This window comes from Schistocerca piceifrons, chromosome 8, assembly GCF_021461385.2.
Source record: "Schistocerca piceifrons isolate TAMUIC-IGC-003096 chromosome 8, iqSchPice1.1, whole genome shotgun sequence".
Taxonomy (NCBI): domain Eukaryota; kingdom Metazoa; phylum Arthropoda; class Insecta; order Orthoptera; family Acrididae; genus Schistocerca; species Schistocerca piceifrons.
Window position 1 is genome coordinate 312677997 of NC_060145.1, and position 20884 is coordinate 312698880.

General features: G+C 42.6%; 1 protein-coding gene across 1 annotated transcript in view; it reads left to right on the plus strand.

Moving 5' to 3' along the window:
- Nucleotides 1–20233, plus strand: part of LOC124711790 — a 170201-nt gene extending 149968 nt beyond the window's left edge. The window contains exon 13 of the mRNA XM_047242009.1: nucleotides 19595–20233. Coding sequence (XP_047097965.1) covers nucleotides 19595–19753 — 159 coding nt within the window. The 3' untranslated portion in view covers nucleotides 19754–20233. The remainder of the gene's footprint in view (nucleotides 1–19594) is intronic.
- Nucleotides 20234–20884: the final 651 nt, after the last annotated feature.

The window sequence follows — 20884 nt, forward strand, 5'->3', positions numbered from 1 at the left end:
TTGGGCAAGGACACCTTCCTGGATGCGTTTTCTACTATGCACTATGCAGTGTCACTTTCTCCAGCGACGATGACCATGGACTTCTTAGCACCTCATATCCAGCACAGTAGCCAGTCTGTTGTCATGGGGCTGCCATGTACCCTGTTGGTTGTAGCCCCCTGACAACACGGGCATCGCTCTGCTGATACCTGCACCGTTAACACACCATGTATGCTATGGAGTAGATGCCCATCTCCCTGGGGCATCGGGATTCCCGGCAATGGCCATTCTGCCAGGTGGCCCTTGCTGAGGCTGGGTGGCGCCTGTGGGGAGGGCCCTTGGTCTACATCTACATATATACTCCACTAGCCACCAATTGGTGTGTGGCGGAGGGCACAATTCGCGCCAGTCATATTCCCCCCCTCCCCTCTGTTCCACTCGCGGATCCCGTGAGGGAAAAACGACTGTCTGAACGCCTCAGTACAAGCTCTTATTTCCCTTATCTTTGAATGATGATCATTACGTGATTTGAAAGTTGGTGGTAATAATATATGCTCTACATCTTCGACGAAGATTGGATTTCGGAATTTAGTGAGCAGCCCCTTCTGTTTAGCCCGTCGTCTATCTGCAAGTGTGTCCCACTTCAAACTTTCTATGAGATTTGTAACACTCTCGCGATGGCTAAATGTACCAGTCACGAATCTTGCCGCTCTTCTTTGGACCTTCTCAGTCTCTTGAATCAGACCCAACTGGTAATGGTCTCATACAGACGAACAATACTCTAAGACTGGACGAACTAACGTATTGTAAGCTATTTCCTTTGTTGAAGGACTGCATCGCTTCAGGATTCTACCAACAAACCGCAATCTAGAGTTCGCCTTACTCGTTGCTTGTGTAATCTGATCATTCCATTTGAGATCATTTCGAATAGTCACACCCAGATACTTGGCTGATGTTACTGCTTCCAAAGACTGATCATTTATTTTTTACTCATACATTAATGGAGATTTTACAGTAGGTTACACTTACTAATATTGAGAGATAACTGCCAGTCATTACACCACACATTTATTTTCTGCAAATCCTCATTGATTTGTTCACAACTTTCGTGTGATACTACTTTCCTGTAGACTACGGCATCATCGGCAAACAGCCTAAGGCCGATGTCAATACCATCAACCAGATCGTTTATGTAAATTGTAAAAAGCAGAGGACCTGTTATGGTGCCCTGGGCACTCCTGAAGTTACTCTTGTTTCTGTTGAAGTTACCCCGTTCAGGATGACATACTGCTCCCTGTCTGTTAGAAAATTTTGTATCCAACAGCACGCACTTTCTGTAGCAAGCGACAGTGCGGAACTGAGTCTAGAAAGGTCATTATGTCTGAACACAAAATATGTTCCATGATTCTACAACAAATCGATGTCAGTGAAATTGGCCGGTAATTATGTGCATCCGATTTTCTACCCTTTTTATAGATTGCTATGACCTGGGCCTTCTTCCAGTCCTGTGGAACTTTCCGCCGTCCCAATGGCCTCTTATAGATGACTGATAAGAATGGTGCTATATTTGTAGCATAGTTAACATAAAATCTTACAGGGATACCGTCTGGACCAGATGCTTTTCTGGCGTCTAAGGATCTTAACTGTTTTACAATCCCAGATACACTAAACACTATGTCAGCCATCCTTTCATTTGTTCGATAAGTGAAAGGGGGAATGGTGCTGCAGTCCTCAATCGTAAACGAGTTTTTGAAAGCTAGGTTTGTCATCATCCATTACATTACCTGTACTGTCAGCAAGAGAAGGTATTGAAATATTTGTAGCGTTCATAGATTTTACATACGACCAAAATTTTTTGGGGTTATTTTTAGAATCTGCAGATAAAATATTGCTTTCAAATTCGTTAAAAGAGTGTCTCATTGCCCGTCTCGAGTTGGTTTTCTAACCAATTGCTCAAGGTTGTATGTTGAGAGCACTCCTAGAATAACTTTGCACGAATCTTTGCTTCTGCCCCCTGTGATAAACGTGTAATTTTCCCAGTCAGTGGATGTTAGATTGAAGTCTCCACCTATAACTAATGGATAATTTTTATATTTACTTCCTATGTACTCAAGACTTTCCCTGAAACGTTCTGCGGCATTTGTTGCGGATGCTGGTCGTCTATTAAAACATCCTAATACAATGGTCAATGCTTGTCTGATTGACAGCTTTATCCAGATTATTTCGCAGTCCGATGCAGTATCGATCTCAACTGCATTTAAACAGCTTTTAACTGCAATTAACACACCACCTCCCATAGCATCAGTCCTATCCTTCCTAAAAATTGTCCAACCAGAGTTCAAAATTTCACTGCTTTTTATGTCTGGTTTCAACCGGCTTTCAGTACCTAATACAATATTGGCATTGCTACTCTTTATTTCGGAGATTAACTCGGGGATCTCGCTACAGACACTTCAACAATTTACTAACATGAGATTAAGCATATTTAAATCCTTTGGAATGACCTGTTTAGGCGAACCAACAATTTTTACAGTTGGCACACCCACATCAGTGTCATGAACTGGTAATTTTTCGGGCCAGCGGTTTGTTTCCCATGGGGAGGAACCTAATCTAAAAAAAAACCCATGTGCATGCCACAAGTACTGTGCTACCTATATAGCTGCTTCCTGTGTGTCGTGCACCCCTGATCTATCGAGGGGCGTCCTACAACCTTCCACCCCGTAGTGTAGGTCGAGGAATCTGCAACCATTTTCATCACAGAGTCAACTTAGCCTCTGGTTTAGATTCTCCACTCAACTCCAAACCAGAGGATCCCAGTCCACCCTGGGTACAATGCAGCAGATCGTCAGCTTGGCTTCCACTACTTGAGAGATGGAGGCCGCCTTCACCAATTTGGTCAGCCATCGGAAGGACCCAAGGATTTCCTTGGAACCCCGACGACAGGCATCGTCGGTGCTGACATGCACAACAATCTGCAGCTGGCTGCACCCCACACACTCCATAGCCACCGGAAGAGCCTCTTCCACATCCTGGACAAGGCCCCCCAGCAAGCACACCGAGTGAACGTTGGACTTCTTCCCCGCCCAATTCGCTATGTTCCTGAGGGGCTCCGTGACCTGCCTAACATTGGAGCTCCCATTAACTAACAAACCCCTACCCCCACCTGCCTGTCTGGACCTTGCTGAAGGAGCAGCCACTATCCTTCCTGGCAGAAGGTGCAGTCTGATCCAACTCAACCTCCCAACCCCCCCCCCCCCCCCAACCCCACCCCCACTCCCCAGCATCAGATAGCACACTGAATCTATTAGCAAAGTGCATGGGTTTTGGCAGGAGCCTGCTTCCCCCATGCAGCCTTTGCCTTGAGACCTCAACACAGTATACCACCCACACTGAGGTGAGAGTGGGCCAGCCGGCTCAGTTGAACCTGAGGTCAGCTCAGTGACAGAGAGCTGTGACATCCTCCCCTTCACATCTAGTACAGCAGTGGCTGCCCCCAGGCACACCATCCCCACCGCACCTCAAGGGGGCGCTCTGGAGCGTGTTGACTGTGGCCAACAAAGCTTCCAGCTGCGTTTGGACTTTGGCCAACTCCTCCTGCATCTGCACACAACAGACATAGTCCCTATCCATCTAGCTAATAACTGATTTACTATAAAAAAACTTAAGGAAACCTACTGTCACACGAGGTTAACAGCTACACTCTAGTTGGCAGAAAGGACACTCAATGATGAAAATAAAAATTTATGGTAGAAGCAAGATCTGGTGCTTATTTTCCTGCTAGGGGCTATTTAGTGAATACTAAAAAATAATACAGTAAACTGCTAGGGGCTATCTAGTGAATATTATGAACGAATTAAACAGTAATCTATGGTAAGCTGCACCTACTGATTATCCCTCGTATTTGTAATTTAAACAAGCGTTTACGTACACGCGAAAGTGACCTAATAAAACTATAAAATTGCTACCTTAAATGTACGGAGTCTAAATGACACTAATAAACGAACGTAAACGCTGGGTATTGTACACTGACAGATGCAGGTACAAAACAAAACCTTTAGCTAACAATAAGAGTTCAGAATGTGAAGCACAAATACAAATTCTACTTAATAGGAACCGATGGGCTTACAGCACATGAACACTAAAGCCCACAACAAACTAAGGAATTTAAGCAGATGGCGAGGTGAGTTTTAGCTTTCTGCTAACTAAACCATATGTAATAAGGGCTCAGAAGTTGTATTGTTTCACCAATTTACTCAGATATTGTAGTGCAATTTACCACGTATTATACATTTAACTGTTAATGGTCGCAGGTTGCGCTAGTATACAAGTGAGGTTAGAAATCACTGTCAGTACCACTATTCCTAATAAAACGTATAAAAACTGCTACCGTCAATGTATTGAGGTTAAATGACGATAATAATCACAAATACTAAGTATTGTGCACTGAATTAATTGATAATCCTGCATATTCAACGTCAGTTAAGAATGTAAACAAACGTTTGTGTACACCCGGAACTGTCCTAAATAGAAACTTCACTTATCTTATTCAGATGAAAATAAAACTGAAACCTTTAATTTATCACGTGTATCTGACTCTAATGCACGTAAATACTATAGAATAGACAGCAAAAATGATTAAGTACTAGCTAAATTACTTATCTTGTAACACAGCAAGCGAAAAGCGCTCATAGCCGGTGCCAGGGCTCCGGAGTGGGTGGCATCAGGGCAGACAACGCGCCATGAAGCATAGTACGTCATCCCTTGCTGGTGGTCTGCTGCCAGCAGTCCCTAAGTGGGCAAAGTTTAACTTCAATGCTGAGAGATATGATGGGAGGAACACCAGGCTAAGGATGGCAGTGAAGCTTATTTGCCCCAGTACTTCGTATGTATGAGAGTTGATGGGGAATCTTTCATGTCCATGAAACCTCAGTTATTTGTGGAGCATTTGGAGGACAAGTTTGGGGAGGTGGATCAGTCTTGATAAAAACAGCATCCTCTGCCCAGTCATGGGCATTACTCGCTTGTGGCAAGTTGGGGGATGTTTCTGTTACCATCACACCCCATAAGAGCCTAAATATGGTCCAGGGTATTATATTCCACAGGGACCTTCTTTTACAATCTGACGACGAGCTGTGCACCAATTTAGAGTGCCGAGGTGTTCGTTTCGTCCATCTGAATCCGAGGGATAATCAAGTTGCCAGCGATGCCTTCATCTTGGCCTTCGGTGGTGACACGTTGCTCGAGAACGTCAAGGTGATGATCTACCGATGTGATGTCAAGTCATATATCCCTCCCCCGATGCTGTGCTTTAAGTTCTGGAAGTTCAGCCATATGTCTTCCCACTGTACTTCCAGTGTCACATGTTGAGATTGTGGACGTGCATCACATCCCAATACTCCATGTGTTCCACCTCCCATCCGTGTCAACTGCGGAGAGTATCATTCACCTTGCTTGCCAGACTCAAGAATTTTACAGGAAGAGAGGAAAATCATATAATATAAGACCATTGAACGACTGACCTACACCAAGGCTAAGAGGAAATTTGAGCACATACATCTTGTGGCTATGACCTCCTCTTAAGCCATTGCAACGAGAACAGTTGTTGCCCCATCAGTTCCTCGCATTCCTGTTGCCTCTCAGAACCAGAAGACTACACCTTTCCCATTGACGGTGGGGGACACTTCCCTCTGTTGCTCCCGCGCCACCTACTTAGGGAGCAACACCCTCGCAACCATCAGGGATATCATTCCCCACTTCTGAGCCACAGAAGCATAAGTCTTCTTCAGCTCCTCTCACTAGGAAGGGGTCCCGTAGGTCACTCCCTTCCTAGGTTTCTGCTAGTGGGAAAGATGACACCTGCCAGTGGCTGAAGAGCCCAAAAGTAGCAGGACGTAGGGCTTCACGCTCATCCTCAGTCCTGGAGACTGAATCAGTGAAATCCTCCCAGCCAGGGAAACCTAAGGAGCAGCAAGAGAAATCCAAAAAGAAGGTTCCTTAGACCAAGGGGATTGCGGTGGCACCCACACCACCGCTACCTACAAGCTCTGCTGATGAGGTGGAGATTCAGGTGTCCACTGAGGACCTAGATGTCGCCAGACCCTCAGACACAATGGATACAGACTGCTCAGGCAAAACGTTGGTGGCAGCAGGTGACCTGAGGCGTAAACTGCCTCATTGAATGTTCCATGCCTTCCCAGTCTCACGATGACGTAATCCACCAGTGGAATTGCAGCAGTTTTTCCTACCGCCTGGCTGAGCTACGGCAACTGTTATGCTTTACACCTGCCTTCTGCATTGCCCTCCAGGAAACCTGGTTCCCGGCAGTGCGGACCTCTGTCCTCCACGGCCATAAGGGATACTACAGGAACCGTAGTGACTATAATCGAGTGTCAGGTAGTGTTTACGTTTATGTCCTAAACTCAGTCTGTAGTGAACCTGTGCCCCTGCAAAACCCCTCTTGAAGCTGTGGCTGTCAGAATAACGATGACGCAGGAAATAACTGTCTGCGATGTATATCTTCCTCCAGTACCCCTGAACGTATTGGCTGCACTGATTGATCAGCCCCCTAAATCTTTTCTACATTTGGGGGATTCAAATGCCCATAACCCCTTGTGCGGTGGCACCATGCTTACTGGCCAATGCAAACATGTCGAAACTTTACTGTCTCAGTTCGACCTCTGCCTCTTAAATATTGGGGGCGCCACACATCCCAGTGTGGCTCATGGTAGTTACTAGACCATTGATTTATCAATTTCAAACCCAGAACTTCTCCCACCTATCGACTGGAGAGCACATGACAACCTATGTGGTAGTGATCACTTCCCCATCTTCCTGTCACTGTGCCGGCATCAGGCCCACAGATGCCTGCCCAGATGGTCTTTAAACAAGGTGGACCGGGGAACTTTCACCTCAGCTGTTACCATTGAATCTCCCCCACATGGTAACATTGATGTGATGGTTGAGCAGGTCACAACAATCGTTTTTGTGTCACAAAACATGATCCCGCACTCTTTAGGATTCCCCTGGCGAAAGGCAGTCCCTTGGTGGTCGCCAGAAGTTGCTGAAGCAATTAAGGAGCGTCGGCGAGCTCTACAGCGGCATAAGCAGCACCCTTTCTTGGAGCACCTCATAGCCTTTAAACGGCTCCATACTTGCGTTTGCCAACTTATCAGACAATGCAAGCAGGAATGTTGGGAGAGATATGTCTCGACCATTGGGTGCCATACACCATCTTCCGAAGTCTGGACAAGGATCAAATGTGTTTTCAGGTACCAGACCCCAACTGGTGTTCCCGGTGTTAAAATGAATGACATGTTATCTACCAATGCAAATGCGACTGCCAAGCTCTTTGCTGAGCACTATGCTCGAGCCTCTGTGTTGGAGAATTACCCCCCAACCTTTCGCACCCTCAAACTGTGGCTGGAAGGGAAAGTCCTCTCGTTCACTACATGCCACAGTGAATCATATAACGCCCCATTTACAGAGAGGAAGTTCCTCAATACCCTTGCACATTGCCCAACCCTGTTCCTGTGCCAGATTGGATCCACAGTCAGATGATTAAACATCTCTCATCTGACTACAGGCGAAATCTCCTCGTCATCTTCAACCGGATCTGGTAAGATGGCGTCTTTCCATCACGATGGCAGGAGAGCACCATCATTCTGGTACTCAAACCTGGTAAAAACCTGCTCCGGTCCGTCAGCGTCACCAACGTTCCTTGTAAGCTGCTGGAACGTATGGTGTGTCGGTGGTTGGGTTGGCTCCTGGAGTCACGTGGCCTACTGGCTTCATATCAGGGCGGCTTCTGCCAGGGCCCCTCTACCACTGATAATCTTGTATCCCTCGACTCTGCCATCCGAACAGCCTTTTCGAGATGCCAACACCTGGTTGCCATCTTTATTTTATTTACGAAAAGCGTATGACATGACCTGGTGATATCATATCCTTGGCACATTATACAAGTGGGGTCTCTGAGGCCCACGCCCAATTTTTATCCAAAATTTCCTGTCGCTTCGTACTCTCCCTATCCAAGTTGGTGCCTCTCATAGTTCTCCCCCTCCCCCCCCCCCTCCCATATCCAGAAGAATAGGGTCCTGTAGGGCTCTGTATTGAGTGTCTCTGTATTTTTAGTGGCATTAATGATGTAGCAGCAGCTGTAGGGCCATCCATCTCACCTTCTCTGTATGCAGACGAATTCTGCACATTTCGTACTGCTCCACTTGTACTGGTGCTGCTGAGCGGTGCCTACAGAGAGCCATCCACAAGGTGCAGTCATGAGCTGTAGCCCAAAATTTCCAGTTTTTGGCCTAAAGTCATGTGTTATGCACTTCTGCCGGCATCGTACTGTTCATCCGGAACCAGAACTTTACCTTAATGACGATCCACTCACTGTAGTGGAGACATATCGATTTTTAGGTCTGGTTGTCAATGCCCGATTGACTTGGTTTCCTCACCTTCATCAGCTTAAGTGGAAGTGTTGGCAGCACCTCAATGCCCTCCGCAACCTGAGCAACACCAACTGGGGTGCAGATTGCTCTATTCTGCTGCAGCTCTACAGAGCCCATGTTCAATCCTGCCTTGACTATGGGAATCTGGTTTATGGTTCGACGATGCCCTCAGCATTGCATTTACTCGATCCAGTGCACCACTGTGATGTTCGCCTAGCGACAGGAGCTTTTGGGACGAGTCCGGTAACCAGCGTCCTATTGGAGGTTGGAGTCCCTCCATTGCAGGTTAGGCATGCACAACTGCTCGCCAGTTACATTGCACACATTCGTAGTTCTCTTGCGCATCCAAATCACCGTTTCCTTTTCCCACCCACGGCAGTTCATTTCCCGCATCAGCAGCCCACACCAGGGCTTCCAGTTGCAGTTCGCATCCGATCCCTTCTTTCCGAACTGGAGTCCTTGCCTTTACCAAGTATACTTTAGGTCCATTCACGTACACCTAGGCTGCGGCTTTGCCTGGACCTTTCACATAGCCCTAAGGACTCACTGTTGTGTACATAGTTCCGCGTAGTCAGCACGTACATAACTTTCCCACTAGAGCACGCCCCGCTAAGCACAACAGCGCAGGTGCAGCACTCGTCCGTCTCCGCACTACGAGATGGCGCTGCCATAGAGACGGACCAAATTCTGCTTCCGCCGATCCGCGTATTAATATGTAACGCAGCCAATGAGGATTGCTGCTGACCTAGAACCTTTTCTCCTCGCGGATCATGCTCGCGCAGTGATACATGAACGCGCGAGGTATTATAATGAGTGTACAGACCTCCGATTAGTCAGTCTGTGTTAGTCTGCACCAGTCTGCTGCGTTAGTCTGCACCAGTCTGCTGCGTTAGTCTGCACCAGTCTGCTGCACCAGTCTGCTGCGTTAGTCTGCACCAGTCTGCTGCGTTAGTCTGCACCAGTCTGCTGCGTTAGTCTGCACCAGTCTGCTGCGTTAGTCTGCACCAGTATGCTGCATTAGTCTGCACCAGCCTGCATTTGTCTGTACCAGTCTACGTTTGTCTGTACCAGTCTATAGTCAAGTTTCAGTCTGCGCCTAATAAGATTACCATATTCCTGTACATAGCCATGAAGATAAATGTATAGACACTTTTGTCAAGTATCAGAGATATATGTGAGAACAAGATTAACGTACCAGTACCAAAGGAACTTCAGATTGTCAATTGTAAATAGCATCCAGAACCAAGTTAAGTAATTTTTACGCTTGTTATTATTTTAATAAATGTGAGTGAAAATTAATCAAGTTCTGTTTACAGTTGGTCACCGTCAATCTGCTACTCTAAGCGTGCAAGTGGCATTTGTATCGTCTGACCTAACGGCAGAAGATAAACACGCCATGATAAGACCACGAGACATATTGCTGACACTCGCCTACTTTGTTAGAGCGACAAGTCAAATAATCTGATGGTGTGTGTACTGAAGGTGTTGCAGTACGCACACCACACTCAGTTAACCCCGCAGCTCTCCGCTGCCACTTCCTCTCGATTCTTGACATGTACCAAGCCACGAAGTGGTTTACACCGATGGCTTGATGACTGATAGTTACATTGGCTTTGCTTATGTTCATGGAGGACATATAAAACAACAATCCTTACCAGATGGCTGCAGTGTTTTCACTGCAGAGCTGGCGGCCATATCTCATGCTCTTGAGCACACCCGCTCATGTCCAGGCAAGTCATTTCTCCTGTGTACTGACTCCTTCGGCAGCGTACAAGCTATCGACCAGTGCTACCCTCATCATGCTTTGGTAGTGACCATCCAGGAGTCCATATATGCCCTGGAACAGTCCAATCAGTCAGTGATGTTTGTCTGGACCCCAGATCACGTCGGAATCCCAGGCAACAAACTTGCTGACAGGCTAGCCAAACAGACTACGCAGAAACCGCTTATGGAGATCGGCTTGCAACTGACCCGTGTTCAGTGCTACGTCACAAGGTTTTGCGGCTTTGGAAGATGAAATGGCATAACCTCAGCACGCACAACAAACTGCGTGCCATTAAGGAGACTTCGAATGTGTGGCAGTCCTCCACGTGGACCTCTTGCAGGGACTCTGTGGTTCTTTGCCGGATCTGCATTGGCCACACTTGGGTGACACACGGCTACCTCCTGCGCCATGATGACCCACCTCAGTGTCGGTGTGGCGCCCGGCTGACAGTGGCCCATATCTCGGTGAGCTGCCCTTCTCTGCCTGCCTTTGTGGTGGACACTTCAGTTACCGGACTCGTTGCCATTAATATTAGCTGATAATGCCTCATCTGCTAATTTAGTTTTACATTTTATACGTGACAGTGGGTTCTATCATTCAGTATAAGTTTTAGCACATGTTCTTTGTCCACTCGAACACTAATAGGGTGTATGTTTTGATGTGTCGCAGAGTGGCTGGCTTTTCCTTTTTATACTTGTGGCCAGCCAGCCACGGTCATCTGCTTTCTTGTTTTTACTCCTTCTATCTGTTTCTTGCTTATCTCTGTGGTTCTCTTTTCCTGTTATGTTCGTAGTAGTGTTGGTTGTCCTTCTGTCGTTCTTCTGGTTCTTCCTGTTATTGTGCTCTACATCTCCTTTTTTTCTTCTTTCCTGTGGTTAATTATTTTACCGGGAACAAGGGACTGATGACCTCGCAGTTTGGTAAGATGCCAAGATGATTTCTTCCTGTCACTATTACACAGCTATGCTCCAGAGTCAGTTAACAGGATAGGAGAACGAAGGTTCTACGACATACCAACAAATTAGTTACAAAGTCACACAAATGAATTGAAAGGGTTTACTTATCTTTGTGACTTTGAATAATGAAGTGTGCAACACTGCATGTAATAGAACGCCAACAAAGGCCCTAAGTGCAAATAATTGTAGGTAAACTTCACAGCACATAGCAAATGCAATTTCCAACAATTGGCTGTTCACTTACAAGAGTTCACTAAATGATATTCCCTGTCTAAGTCAGCCCTGGACGGTGATATATAACCAAGTGAAAGAGAGCTGAGTGAGAGCTGCTCTTATATCTTCCGAGTAGGCTTCTGTCCATTGTCGTTCGGTCACAGGCAGATTGTATTCTTCCAGCAATTGGCCAAGGCAAAGTCAATATCTCCATCCTCAGCACCACCTGTGGCACTGGTGGATCTTGCATAAGTGGCAGGTCTCTATGGCACAGACACCAGCTCGCATTTTTGCGCCTGTGGTGCTTTTGCCCTGGCTCTGTCTTGTTCAGATGACACAACACTGTTGTAAATTTCTTTGCAGATACTTTTCTCCTCTGTTGTATGTATAGGTATCATTGTAGTTCTCCAGTATTGTTCCGTGCTCGAAACTTCATTAAAAAGTTGAACTAGTCTTATATGTAATTCTTAAGCACACTGTATTGACAATTCCATTCGTATTCCATCTGTTCCCCCAACTTGCCTCTTTTTACTCTTGCTTAATATCTGTGTAACTTCTGAGTTTACATTATGATGACAAAGCCTTTATCAGTAGTGCAAGCTACTATTTCTGTTACTTCCTTGTAATATAGGAAATCCATAAAAATTTGTTCCAAATCATAAAAGTGATGCCAACTTTCTCAATAATCTGTTTTGTGTATTCTGCCATTTTTCTGCTCCTACAATCTCCTCCCTCCAAACCACCCGTCTCCCCTCCGCAATCTGTCTTATGTATCTGCAAATCCAAATTGAATACTTCAACAAATGATCCAGTAACCTGCCTTTTCTTTCAGTATGGGATTTCCATTGGCTTCTTTCCTTACCTTCCCTTTGTAGCTACAGCCCATATTTTGAGGGTTGGTAGTGTAGACAAAACAAAGAATCTTCCAGTAAACATGAGCACTAGAACACCTTAAGAGTTCATTTTTGCTACTGAAATAAACAAATGAGGACACATTCCTTTGTTACTGTCCCCCGATACAGCATGCAGCAAATATCTGCTAGTATTATTACTGTAAACCTTATTCACAGTTCTGGGTAAGTGCAGCACATACGTTAGTTCTAATGGAGCCCATCTTGTATCGTCATGTTTTTGAAATGCTTTTACACTGTAGTTTTTTGTTTGCACTTACAGCATAATGGAAGCCTACTATTCCACATGGGAAATGGCAGACATGATCTTCTGTTATGGCCTGACGACACTAAGAAATATTTGCTGCATGCTGTATCCATGGACAATGACAAAGGAATGTGTCTTCATTTGTTTAGTGAATTCTGTAGTAGTTTATAATAGCAACGAGTTTGCAGTAGAAGAGATGTGTTTCATGGTAGCATAAATGAACAGGTGCTTATAACTCTTTAAGGCATGCATTTTAGAGCCCATGTTTACTGGACTTTTTTCTTCTTGTTTTGGTCTATACTGGCACCTCTCCAAATATGGAATACTTTCTTGCAGTCTGTATAGCCTCTGTTGTAGCATTAAATTTCAAATACAGGGCGTTTCAAAAAGAAAGAGCAGATTTCAAACATTTATTTCTCAAAAACTACAAATGATAGAAACACAATTCAAACGTTTCTTGTCAGAGAAAGGTTCAAAGTTTTTCAATGGTCCGCGCAGAAGTTCCATGCAAATCCGCAGTGGCGCTGGCGTTTGTTTGTAGGAAAATGGCGACGACACCACAGGAACGATCATTTTGTGTGCTGCAATTTGCAAAGTTAGAGTCCATTGTTGGTGTGCAACGTGCATTCCGCCGTCAATTCAACAAACAGCCGCCTCGTCATAAGCAAATTTATGAGTGGCATCACAGATTCGTAGAAGATGGTTGCATCTGCAAGCGAAAAAGCACGGGTCGTCCACGCACATCGGATGAAAATGTCGAGCGTGTCCGTGCAGCTTACGAAAGGAGCCCTAGAAAATCCACGGCACGGGCAAGTCACGAACTAAACATGTCTAAAACAACGGTATGGCGCGTTCTGAGTAACTGTCTGCACATGAAGCCGTACAAACTGCAGTTATTGCAAGCATTGCGTCCTGACGACCACAACAAAAGGTTCGAATTTTCAACTGCAATTCTACAGGACATGGAAGAGGACAATTTTGCCGAACGATTAATTTTTTCAGATGAATCAACGTTTCACATTTCTGGTAAAGTTAATCGGCATAACGTACGAATTTGGGCGAGTGAAACTCCGAGGGACGTTATTCAACATGAAAGAGACTCACCAAAGGTTAACGTCTTTTGTGCAATTTCGGTAAACAAAGTTTATGGACCTTTCTTTTTCATGGAGAAAACTATCACAGGAACCATTTACCTGGACATGTTAGAAAACTGGCTATTTCCTCAACTTCAGGAAGATTCAAATCACTTCATCTTCATGCAAGATGGCGCCCCACCACACTTCTCTGAACCTGTACGACGGTACCTAAATAACACCATTCCAGGACGGTGGATTGGAAGAGCAGGAGCACAAGATCAGTGTCATCGTCTGTGGCCTCCCAGGTCACCAGACCTTACTCCCTGCGATTTTTATTTGTGGGGGTACATAAAGGACTGTGTTTATGTCCCACCTATGCCCGCTACTCTTCAAGAGGTACGACATCGAATTGTTGCGGCCGTGAATTCGGTAACTAAAGACCAGTTGCGTCGTGTGTGGCAAGAAATGAGATACCGGTTTGATATTTGTCGTGTAACAAATGGTGCTCATATTGAGGTACAGTTTTGATATTTGTTGTGTAACATTTGGTACTCATATTGAGTGAAGGACCGTTGGAATTGTGTTTCTATCATTTGTAGTTTTTGAGAAATAAATGTTTGAAATCTGCTCTTTCTTTTTGAAACGCCCTGTATTTCCAATTTCTTCTCTAGTTTCCTCATGGCACGAGTTTAGCAAGCATAGTTTGACACTTCTTCCTCATCTCCGTGCCAGTAGAAGCTTAATTCCCCCCCACAGAAAGTTTTATTTATCTTTTTCAATCAGCTTCTGATGTCTACCTTGTTTTGTCCATCATGTTTACTCTTTTATTCTAGACTGCTGTCACTATCTTGACTGTATTCTGCAATGCTGGTATCCTAAACCTTTATTATTCTTTCCATTACTCTTACTGATTTTGGTGGTCACCATCCTCAACTCTAGTGCTGTGCAAAGTTGGCTGTCATCTTAATATTTCTTGTAGTGTTTCTTCACATTTATCCTAAAATTAGCACTGACCTTCTGAAAATATTAATTACTTTCTTTGTCCAACAACAGTGGACAGTTACTCTGAAGCCAGTCTTGTCTTTCTTGATTTTGCATTTTTATTGTTTCCACTTAGTTTACCTGGATATTGTTGGTTCATTGCCTGTCTCTGCTATTTGTTGCAATTTTTTTCTGGCTTTTGAACATAGCATCACATCGCATTTTCATTTTTAAAAAATTTTTCTAATTTTTTCAGGACTGTGTAATTATGTGATAAATATCGGGAATTATTGCTGAGCTTGTTAGCTCGAACTTTGATGACCTCCGTATTCTTTGTTATTTTCTTCTTTATTATCTCCAACTCTTCTGCTGACCTACCCTCCACCACTTCCACTTATGTTAGTATATTGGTCACTACCACCAGAAAATTTTAAACTGTCTCATTATTTCTTTATTTATCACTATATTATTTACTGTAGAAACTTTATTTTTAACCTGCTACTATGATCTGAATCTATATCTGCACCTGATTATGTTTTTCATTGCAGTATTTGTACCTAAGCATCTAAATGCTATAGAGTCCTGATGATATCTTCCCATGTCTCATGAGCGATTTTGTCCATGTACACTATCAATCTCTTGTGATTATGGATAATAGTATTCCAGGATGTATATGACCCAGGATTTTGTCCATGTACACTATCAATCTCTTGTGATTATGGATAATAGTATTCCACGATGTATATGACCCAGGATATCTGGGAAAGCGCGGGAATTCTTTCATTTGGGAGAAATCTGGGAAAAAACTTAGAATATTTTATAATTCTGAGAATTTTTCATTGTTTTAGTTTTCAATCAAATTTTTTGTAATGTTGACTGGCAAGAACTGATGCTACTCGAACAAAGAATTTTGCTTTAGCCCACTGCTGCAGAATAAATCTGCAGCAATATACATAAATAAGAGAACAATGCCAAAATAGAACTGTAAGTTCCAAAGATGATGCAATCTTTAAAACAGCGAAACATGTTGCACACGGAAGCATTTGCTGACAGCAAAATGTGCCAAAGAATATGCTGTACTTTGTAACAACAAGTTGCTTTCAGTGAGCATCACATTAAGACTGTTTTCATTTCTAAAAGGTCTCAGGAAAATATTGTGTATGATGCTGTGAGAAGCATTACTTTCCACACAAATATCCTTTTACACAAGATGAATTATGTGTCTTGTGAGACTGCAATGAATTTCTTAAACCAGATCATTTGACTCTCATTCAAACTTAACATTTTGAGAACCAGCCACTTAGAAGCATTTCAGGCCCAGAAGACTGGACATTTATGCCCTTATTTAAAATTTTACTGGTGCATTTATGTGTAATATATCTTAAAGAGTAACATGCTAAGAAATACCAAACTTCAAAGTTAGTTTTCCGTATTTATTTTAGTTCTTTCATATATTACAAATTATGCAGTAATGACATAAAAATGTATAATTATCTTCCAAAAAAAAGTGAGAGATGAGTTCTTGAGCAGTTTGGGAAAATGTCAAAGTGCTTGAAATGACATGTATTCGGCCAGGTAAGCCACAAAATGTTCAATGCACAGCAGTGAAATGTATAATCTTGCTTGTCAGAAATATTCAGCTGCTGTGATTTAAGCTGTGCTCTTAAGATCCTGCTTAACCGCACGCTCAAGAAAAACGGTAAAAAAATTTTGACAGACAATATTATATCTAAAAGCTTTGCCTTTCTTGTAGTTAGAGTATGTGTATATTAATTTCAACCATTAACTTTTCCTATTTGTGTGTTTGTGCTACTTAAGTGATGTTGCTATTGGCTGACTACGTATCATGACTTATGCTTTGAATATCTGCTGTCATAGCCTAGTGGAATCACTTAACCAGAGCCATGATTGGCTGACAGGACTGCATCATATGCTTCGGAAGCTACTTAGGTGTGTTTTGTGCAATTCATATGTATATATTTGTAATACGAAAATATTCAGTGTACATGTTGCTGCACATCAAAGACCTTTCCAGAGCACATTGTTTTTTGCTGGGTTTTGTTTCCTAAAGTGCCAAGAAATTCTACGCTGGTGTATAAAACCTTTACCATTTAAACGATTGATAAGTTTACAGCAGTTAACATGGAAAAAATGTACTTTCACTCTCAGTGTAGTGTATTTTCATGCAGGAAAAAGTGTATTTTTAACAGGTAAATCTCCCCTCCCCCCTTCCTGTACACCCTGTGTTCACAACCTCCAGCTACTTGTTGCTGACGAAAAGGACAGATCACTACTCATGACATACAGGAGGTGCCGAGTCACAGCTAGGCACAGTGAAAAAGAATACTAGAAATGTTCAGCTCTCGGACTATGTCCTTCATCAGAAGTTGAAAACACACACACACACACACACACACACACACACACACACACACACACACACACACACGTGCACATGGCCACTGTCATCTCCTATACCGTTAGTGTTATAAAGGTTATTTCTTATTTGGGTTTAAGGTTTAATTATTTTTTATTATCTTTAAAATAATCAATTTTTGACAATATAGTGTTATTGGAAGGATCAAAAATCTAATTGCCAAAAGGTGGCTGGAGCACACACTTTTTTTTTAAAGTTTCATGTATCGAAGCTTTCAGAGTCAGTGGCTCCTTCTTCTGTCAGGTGGTTTGAAGGGGAAGGAAGAGTAGTGAAGGAAAAGGATTAGAGAGGTTTAGGAAAAGAGGCAGAGTTCAGAAAGTCACCCAGAGCCCCCAGGTCAGGGGAAACTTACTAGACAGGATGAGAAAGAAAGAAAGAAAGACCAATGAAGCTGTATGTAGAGGTATCAGGCAGTTGGCACAGACCTTTACTAACATACCCATGTTGGTCAAGTATCACAGTAGTAAATCCTTCATCTGCTGGAAGGATGATGATGGAGTCCAGCTTTTAGAGAACGCTGAGCCTGGACATCTACAGAGGACAGGTTAGGGTCATATTTTAGAGACCAGAGGAAGGATTGTGGAGCTGTGCTAGATGTGAGGGATTCTTGGAAGGATTTTGAGGTAGTGGTGGTGGATCATGTTGAAATAGTGGTCAGAACTGTTCAAAGCAGGGTTCAATGTCAGGTTTGCTGTTAGAGAGGTTTTAGGATTGGGTTGCAAAGTGTTATTTCCAGTTACATTACATGTGAAGGAAAGTATGTTCTTCGCCAAAGCAGCATGATTAAATGCAGCTTTAGGGCTGAAAGTGAGACACTTAGATAACGCAACTGATTCAGGTGGGAGGAGAGGTTTAAACAAGTGGCTGAGAACACTGTACTTTTCTGATTGGTTCATGTGATTGAGTTGTTATCGGTCTGTGAGGCAGTGGTGAAGGGGATGTTGAGGAGGTTGGCCAAGCTCAATTTGTAGGAGAGGAATGATGGTTGATGGTGTGGCTGTTTAGGTAGCTGCAGAGGGACAGAAAGGGAAACAACCACTGTTCAGGTAGTTTAGGAGAAGGTGGGATAGCTTTGCAAGGTAAATCTGGCATGTTGTTGCAGTTAGCAGTTGGCTTGCTGGATAACACCATCCCAGGAAACATAAGGGGGCAGATAACCGCAGGATTTTGTAGAAGAAAAGTCTTTTGAATTGGAAATTGGCTGATGAGGCATATAGGTCACAAATTAGCCTGGTACGAGCAAGAGATTGCTGTTTTTGAAACAAACCTCGTGTAGAGTACGGTTGCATCCAGAAACCGGGTTGTTCAATGTTAGGCCTTTGGGAGTAACTCTAAGGGACAAGCAGGTTTCAAAAGACAGAATATGGGGCCTTAGTTTTGATAGTGCCATAGCATGTTTTCACAAAGAGCGACTGTAATATGTGATGGGATACATTGCGGTAAGAGAGAATGGTTTGGAGTGTTAGAAATGGTAGGGGTGGAAAAACACAGAAAATGGAAGAAAAGCTAGGAAAAACTCTTACGAAAATCATGAGAACAGAGAATTATTAACAAGAGGTAATGAGTGGGCAAGAATTTCTTACTAAAATGCTGGCCTACGTCATACAAAAAAAGATTGGGAAAAAAAAATCGATAGTCATGAAAAAGACAAACTTTTAAAAATTGGACAAACAGAAAGTTAAAGTCATCAGTGAAAATGTAAACTATTTTTCTTGGTAAATAAGATAGTGTATGAGGCGGCAGTAAAAGTCGATCAAAGAGGTTTGGCAAAAAACAAATGCAAAAAAGCATTAAACTACTGCATATAAACGAGGTAAGTGGTGATTGGGAAAGAAATTAGATGTCAAATTTGCAAATAGATCGGTGTAAGACAGTCGACAGGACCCTGCAGTGTAATGAACTGTAAACAAACTATTATAGTCAAATTTGTAAATAACAATGGGTCCGTCACGTGCATGGAAGTCAGCACTAGAAAAGACGCAGGGCCAAAGTGTTGATTAATCTGCATGGTAAGATAAATAAACGAATGGGTATCACATAAGGTAGAAAGCAGATAAGTTTGACTACCCCTTTTCCTAAACTTTTTCCTTCACCCCCTCTTCCTTCCCCTTCAGCCAGAAGGAGCCATTGTCCCCGAAAGCTTGCATGCATAAAATCTATTTTTATATGTGTGTTCTGCTGTCACTGCTTGCTGAGTGGATTTTTTACCTATCCAATTACATTATAATCCTGTACAATGATATTTGATGTTGGCTTCATTTCAAATCTAAGAATGCCCATTACTCAAAATAAGTAACTCTTGTCACCCCGCTTCTTACCATACTCCCTGATGAATAAGCACAATAATGGCATTAAATGTTGTGGTAAGTTGTTTTTACAACTTTATTTATTTGTTTGGTAAAGAAAGTTTTGAGGATCTTGTCCCAAATTGTGAAATGAAGTAAACAGAATGTGTGATAATGTTGCTGTATGGGTGCTAATAAGTACTTACTATACCATCAACAAAATACTTTTTTATTCAACAAAAAAAAAACTACATCACAAGATTTTAGAAATGTTTGCATTTTCATTATGTGTTGCAGGAATCTCAAAACTTGGAGGAGGTATGCAGGGCACAAGAGAAGACACTCCAGCAGAAGGATGCAGAAATGGAAGTTCTGCAGAGACAGTTAACTGAACTGCAGAGGATAAGGGATATGATATATAATATTTCTGCAGGCAATATGAGACCAGAAGTTTGATTGCCACAAAAAATTCACACTTACTTCTGGGCAGAATTGAAAGAGAAATATGATAAGAAATATCATGCTAATGGGAAATACTTTGTTGTTCTGTTTTTAAAATATTGTATAAGAGCAACAATTATTTTTACTTCATTTTGCCAGTGCTACTTTTGTAGTTATTTTAAAGAGTCAAGATAAGTGTTTATTGCATAGTGTGAAACATAATGTTGTTTCTCTTACTTGCCTTATATGTGTGTGAGCACAATAGGTGTTAAAATATGCCTGTGAGACTATGAATGAATGATACTTCTTGCCACTCTTTGTGCCTTAGGAGAAAAAGTACCTCCACAGATATTTTGATTGGGGTGTCTTTGACTTCAAACATCACTGTCAACAATTTTCCAATTCCTTCTATCCATTGTGTTTGCATGATGTTGAATCCTGAATATTTTGTACAGTTGGTAATAACAGTATTAAAGTGTTATTTATTTTGTATAATTATATTTTTTTGTCTCTCCACATGATTTCAGTGTTTCAGTTAATACCTTGACAATCAAAATACAGGTCTGTAGTATAATAGTTACATATAAAAACTTCTGAGAATAATAGCATTATATAGCAAGGAAGAGGAGTGCCTATTTGTGAAACACTCAAGTGGTAAAGATCAAAGTAGTGCTCATGGTCACACAAACCAAAGAGAAATGTTGACATATCTTCAGGTTTCAGAAATATGCAGTCAGTCACTTTCTAGACATATTGCTCTTAAAAATTTCAGGAAGATAGTCTCATTACTCAGTCCCATCCCTGAACTTTACCTGTAGAAAGACAGTAGTGTTTTAAATACACTGCAGTCAAGAACAGATTTTACTGTTGTGCATTAACCAGTACACCATATCGAATTGTATCATAACATGCTTGTGTACATTCCTATTGCCTACTAAATTTAACAGCTTCTTGACATCAGTGATGTTAAAAATGTGTGTGCTGTGCATAAAAATACAAAAAATGTCACTTCAATTTACAAAATAAAAGTCAGCTGCTGGATTCAAAATGCAGTCAACAAAACCATTGTAGTTGTAGAGATATAAATTTACTACACCAACTGAAGATGGATGAAAGTCTGAAACATAAATTATGAATCCGTATAAA